At 46.3% G+C, this 6,154-nt stretch overlaps 1 protein-coding gene across 2 annotated transcripts; it reads left to right on the forward strand.

Annotated features, from left to right (window-relative positions):
• The first annotated feature begins 319 nt into the window (after positions 1-319).
• Positions 320-1,904, forward strand: LOC147856007 (putative carboxylesterase 3). 2 transcript variants are annotated; one of them, XM_087329864.1, is made up of 3 exons: positions 333-395; positions 581-689; positions 793-1,904. In XM_087329864.1, exons 2-3 carry the CDS (start codon positions 687-689, stop codon positions 1,777-1,779), a joined length of 990 nt encoding a protein of 329 aa, XP_087185990.1. In that variant the 5' UTR covers positions 333-395; positions 581-686; the 3' UTR covers positions 1,780-1,904. The 2 variants fall into 2 exon arrangements, with proteins under 2 accessions (XP_087185989.1, XP_087185990.1); XM_087329863.1 differs by having other exon boundaries at positions 320-689.
• The last annotated feature ends 4,250 nt before the right edge of the window (positions 1,905-6,154 follow it).

Here is a 6,154-nt window from a genome sequence, read left to right on the forward strand (position 1 = left end):
TTTGGATTGTAAAAATTCTCAGAATTTGCAACTTTTAAACAACAATAAATGTTCATCCTTCAATGTGAATGAAAATTCAATGCAAAGATTTGTAATTATATATATATACGTTTATCCCTAAGAAAGTGCAATGATAATCCTCAATAATGATTCACTTCCTAAAAATATTGGCAACGCGAGAGCCATAATTGTGGAAATATCAAAAGCACGGTTGAAAGGTCAGAAAAATGAATATGAGAAAAATATGAGTATATTAAACATACAAAGACTTTTAACTCAATATTGCATCTATATAAGATGGAGAGAAGACATAGAGACCTAGAGAGAGAGAGAGAGAGAGAGAGAGAGGGCTTAAAGAGTTCGGCATCGGGTATCAACTTTAAACATAAATTACTGTAAGTCTATGTCTTCTGATTTAAGGAATTCAGACAATTGAGAGGCATGAGCCTAGCAATACCTCTCTTAGACTTATTAGCTCATTAATTTGAGATGTATAGCAAGAGCTTCCTATTGATTTTGGTAAGGCTTGAGTAATTATTGTATCAATTGACGTCTTTCACATTTTTGAAACGAGTGACAGGATTGGCAAGCGGAAGGTATAAGAAAGGGCAACGAAGCAAGCACACAAACAAAGGGGAGGGGTTTGATTTGGACGACAACACAAACAAACAAACAAACATATTAAAATGGTAAACCATATGATGGAGTGCCTCTTGTAAAGAAATGACTCTTAGTTTTTAGTTTGTCTTTTTTGTAAACAAGTTGTTTTTTGGGGATGGTTTTGATGTATAGACAAGTGGCATTGCTGAGAGATATGTGGTGGAGCATCAAGAAGGGGTGCTAACGTTGTTTAGTGATGGTAGCTTCGAGAGGTGCACAGATCATGATGTTCCTCCGTCCCATGACATTGCCCATGGCGGTGTGGTGACCAGAGACGTGGAGATCATCGCGGGCACGCGCGTCTGGGCCCGCCTATTTCGACCCGAAGCCATTCTCCAGAAAGTTCCCATTGTCCTCCACTTCCATGGCGGCGGTTTCTGTGTCGGTAGCCCGGCCGCCGCCCACACTGATGCCTTTTGCCGCACCATGTGCTTGGACACTAAATGCTTGTGGGTCTCGGTTGCCTACCGGCTCGCCCCCGAGCACAAGCTCCCGGCCGCATACGATGACGGAATCTCTGCCTTGCGCTGGCTCTCCCTGACAGATGACCCGTGGATATCGGGACTGGGAGATGTCGGAAGAGTTTTTGTGGCCGGTGAGAGTGCAGGTGGCACCATGGTCCATTATGTGGCAGGAGGGATTGCCCAAGAGGATCAGAGAGTGGGCAAGCTCTCGGCCATCGCGGGGCTACTCCTCGTGCATCCGGCATTTCCTCAAGAGAAACCGGCATACGACCCCACGTCCACGAATTTGAGCGATGCGAGGGTGCATTTCTACCACACTTCGGCGCTACCCGAGGGTGCGAAATTCGGGCACCCACTAATGAATCCATTACATCCTGAGTCATCAGTGACAATAAGCGATGTTCCGAATGTGCCGGTGCTTGTTGCGGCCGCCGATGGCGACCCCTTGCTACCAGGTGCTGTCAAATATTTCGAGGCACTCCGGCATTACCGAGATGATGGCGGTTCTGAGGGTTTGGGACTACTTGTGTCTACAGACGAGTTCATCGAATCCAAGGGAGTCGGCCACTGCTTCCACCTATTTCCCGAAAATGCATCGGAGGCTGCCGCCACATTACGAGGAGCCCTTGTGGCCTTCATCTCACGTCATTCCTAATGTATAACAATCATGTTTTATGTCAAATCCCTAAGGGTAAATTAGTCCTTAGGCATTAGAGTGTGTAATTTATGTTTGACAATCCAGTAATACCCATGATATAATCCCATCAATCAATTCATGCATCGATACCAATACCGCAGTCGGTTTTTACAACTTGTAAATCCGCACAACTTCGTGTTTGTTAGTTGCTTTCACATTGACCATCACACCACGAAGCTAATATATTTAGAGATTAGAGTATGGGCATGTACTACACATGTTGTCATGTCCCCGTATTTTTAGGCTGTATGTTGCAAACATTTGGAGAGATTTGATGATGTTTTAACTTTTCAATTCCCCCTCAATTCTAAGTCCCACTAAATCTAGACACACCTAATTTTATACACAATAAAATATCAATTACATGGGTAGGTATTCCCACTATCATCTAGTTTGGTTAGAGAGGTGATATTCTCTAGTCCAAATAATAGCCTCATTAGGTAGGCTTTCACCTTTTGTTACAAACAATCAAGTGTTAGCAGAATCCACAAAATATTAAGAATTATAACATGGATTAGGTAGATTCAGAGCTTGGAAAAGGCATCGATGTCTTTAACATGTCTCATCGTCCTTGGTTTGCAAGGTTGCTTCAACAATCTTCAATCAACCTTGGTACAAGTACTAACATTGTTAATGTGTAAATATTGTTAAAAAACTCGTTCTCGGCCACAATCGAGATCCAAACATAATGTATAAACCGGTTCGGCTTCCTTCCTCCGGCTCATTTGGCTCATCCGGATCCCATCCGAAGGGATTGGTTTCCCAACAAACTCCCCCTTCACTCTGGCATGGGATGTCTTGTCAATCCGATCCGTCTTTGGTACAGATCTAGCTTCTTAGCCGACAACACCTTGGTCAGCTTGTCTGACCCGTTCTCCTCTGTGTGGATCTTCGTTAGAGAGAAGTCTTTGTCATCTATCTTCTCCCGGAGCCAGTGATATCTCCTCTAGATGTGCTTTGTCCTGGAGTGGTAGGCCGTGTTCTTTGTGAGGTGGATGGCGCTTTGACTGTCGTAGTAGAGTCGGAATTCCTCCTGTTGAATTCCCAACTCTTCGATGAAGTCCTTCATCCAAATTACTTCCTTGCCAGCTTCTACGGACACCATGTACTCCACATCCGTTGTCGACAATGCTACGAACTTCTGCAACCTCAACAGCCATGAGACCGCTCCCCCTACATAGGTCATAATGTATGTGTACGTGGACCGTCTAGTGTGTACATCAACTGACATGTCTGAATTTGTAAAGCCTTCCAATAGGGGTTTACTTGAGTCGAATCGGAGGCACATGCTCGAGGTGCCTTTCAGGTACCAGAGTATCCACTTGGCGGCTGCCCAGTGCTCTCTTCCCGGATTGCTTATTAAACGGTTGACCACTCCGACTACATATCCGATGTTCGGCTAGGTACACACCATTGCATACATTAGGCTTCCGACAGGTGAGGCATAATGTACCTTCATCATCTCAGCTCTCTCCATCATTGTCTTCGGACTTCGTTTCCCGAACAACTTATAGTTTGCTAGAAGTGTCGACCCGATTGGATTCGCATCCGCCATGCTGAACCTTTGGAGCAGCTTTGTCATGTACTTCTCCTATGACAACCACAATAGCTTCTTCGTCCCGTCTCCAACCATGTGCATCCCTAAGATCTGTCTCGTCGGACCCATATCTTTCATTGAGAAGTACCTGCTCAAGGCTTTCTTCAGTATCCCAATTTTGATACAGTCCCTTTTGACAATCAGTATGTTGTCCACATATAGCAGGAGGATTAGGAAAACTCCTCCATCGAACTTCTTTACAAACACGCAGTGGTTGGCCTATGTCTTGTGGTATCCTTGCTCGGGCATAAAGGAGTTGAACTTCCAGTACCATTGCCGAGGAGCTTGCTTCAGTCCGTATAAGCTCTTCTTCAACTGACACACGAAGCTCTTCTTCCCTTTCTGGACGAATCCTTCCAAATGCTGCATGTATATCTCTTCTTCGAGGTGACCATGCAAGAACGATGTCTTCACATCCAACTATTCGACCTCGAGGTTCATGCTTGCCGCAATGCTTAGCATTGTCCGAATGGATGTCATCTTTACTACCCGAGAAAAGATCTCGTTGAAATCGACTCCTTTCTTCTATTGGAAACTCTTCACCACAATGCGGGCTTTGTACCTCGGTGGATTTTCGATGTCTCCCAATTTCAACTTGTATACCCACTTGTTTCAGAGCACCCTCTTTCCCTTTGGCAGCTCCGTCACTTCGTATGTGTGGTTCTTATCCACGGAATCCATCTCGTCCTCAAGCTTCGGTATGATATGTCTTTGCCGGTCCACGCCCTTTATGGAACATCTCCATCCAAGGGTTCTTAAGGTGATCTATTAATCATGTACACTGCTGTTATCAGCGCCTCAGCCCAAAATGTCTTGGACAACTTAGCATGTGCAAGCATACTTCGGACCCTCTCCATAATGGTCTGGTTCATCCTCTCGGCCAGCCCATTGAGTTCTAGCATCTTCGGCATGGTATACTTGAGTCTGATACCCTTCGATTGACAGTATTATTTGACTTATCCTCGATATTCTCAACCATTGTCGGCTTAGACCGCTGTCAGTTTTTGTCTAGTTTCTCTTTCAACTCTAACATGAAATTCCTTGAAGATGGGCAGTACCTGGTCCTTCGTCTTTTGCGTTGTCGTGGGGAATTCCGGCTACTAGGAGAAAAGGAGCTGGAGAGCGCGGGAATGGGGGTGTGCACAGATGCACACAAAGTTGTCTTTATGTACAAACATGTGTAAATAACATAGGACTAGTAAGTACTAGGGAGGAGGATTTTGATGGGTACTTTAATGTCCCATGAAAAGAGAGGAATAAAGCATGTGTAGGGAGAAAACTGAGGGAGAATCGCTGACAGAATCGACACTCTTAAACATGATGTAACAACCCCCCCCCCCCCCCCCCCCCCTCCCTCGTGCTATAAAAGGGGAGGTTTTGAACTGTTGTAGGGATCCACCATTTTGCCAAGTGCTGCCATTTGAGATCCGAGCTTTGTTGTTCCCTCTGTTTCCGATACTGTGCTGATTTCGGGAGGAAGGTGGACCCCTCTACTCGCGTAGGAAGCCTGTGCGCTCCCAACCAGAGGCCCATTGTTCCATGTCTGTGTGCGTTTGTGTAGAGCTCTAGGTTCGTTTGTCGGCCATGTCTGGCTGTAATCCATCGGTTCTCCTCTGTTAATCAATAGAATTTGTTGAGTCTCTTTGTGTGTGTTTTGGCGTAGCCGCGTTCTTACATATGTTCTCTTTGTGTTGAGTGTGCGTATCTGAGTGCATGAGCTCGTGAGCTCATCACTCCTATCCGGCAACCGGTCTAGAATAGTATACATCTCCGAGCTCATCTGCTCACATTCAGGCATTCGAGAGTTGATCCGGATCGGATACGTGTCCGGAATCTGATCCAGTGAGGATGTCGGAGGCTGATCCAGAAACTGACTGGGCCCCAGTTCCTCTCTCACTGACTCCTTGGTCTGAGACCCTCGTGGTCCGGCCCCATTTCAACACAAGCCCATGGATATTTGTGACATCTTCGGTGAACCGGACGTGAAAGGGGTAGTAGAGGAGTTCGAAGATGATAGGAAGCGAACTTGCAAAGGCAATGGCAGTGGCCGTCTACCAAATAGTAAATGCACGAGAGAGCATAGGTGGCCTTGACAGGACCAAAGCGACGATAGTCGGCATGATAAGATGATTGAATGGAAAGGACGTGACAAGCTATCTGGAGGCCTACCGGGTCGAAATGATACTGAGGGATATCCCGGAGGACAGACAGTTGTCCGGATTCCCGTGAGTTGTCACACCGAGCATCCACATGGAGGTGCTCGAGGTCCAAGCTGACTGTTGGAATTGGTCGGAGTTCCAAGAACGGCTCCTCAAGTGGTATGGTTTTGACGACTCACTCCGGTTGTTGAAATGGGAGTTTATGGAATGGCTCAAGAGTCCCGAAAAAGGGAGGAATACCTCGGTGCTCCTCCAGGAGTTTGAGAAACGGTTCGTGCGCCTTTTGGCATTGGAGTGGACTATGGTTGATACAAGCAAGGACTTGTTGTTTATCAAGTCGGTCGATGTGCTTTATCGGGAAAAGGTGGGTCTTCTCTTGGAGATGGATGAAGGGCTCACGACTGATTGGGCCATGGTCAAAAGAGTTTGTTGTTGCTTCAAGAAGTAGTGGGAATGGAATGACAAGGGGTCGTCGACGTCTGGCCCGACAACCGGGAAGAAGCCGGAAGAGATTCCGACTAAGTTGGAAGAAATGAGAAGGTGGCTCCAGTTGGGCGCAGTTTCAGCCGACGTGCTA

Source organism: Azolla caroliniana, unplaced genomic scaffold (genome assembly GCF_043228905.1).
Source record: "Azolla caroliniana isolate FFs.n. ecotype wild unplaced genomic scaffold, voAzoCaro1.0.p SCAF_13, whole genome shotgun sequence".
NCBI classification, from domain to species: domain Eukaryota; kingdom Viridiplantae; phylum Streptophyta; class Polypodiopsida; order Salviniales; family Salviniaceae; genus Azolla; species Azolla caroliniana.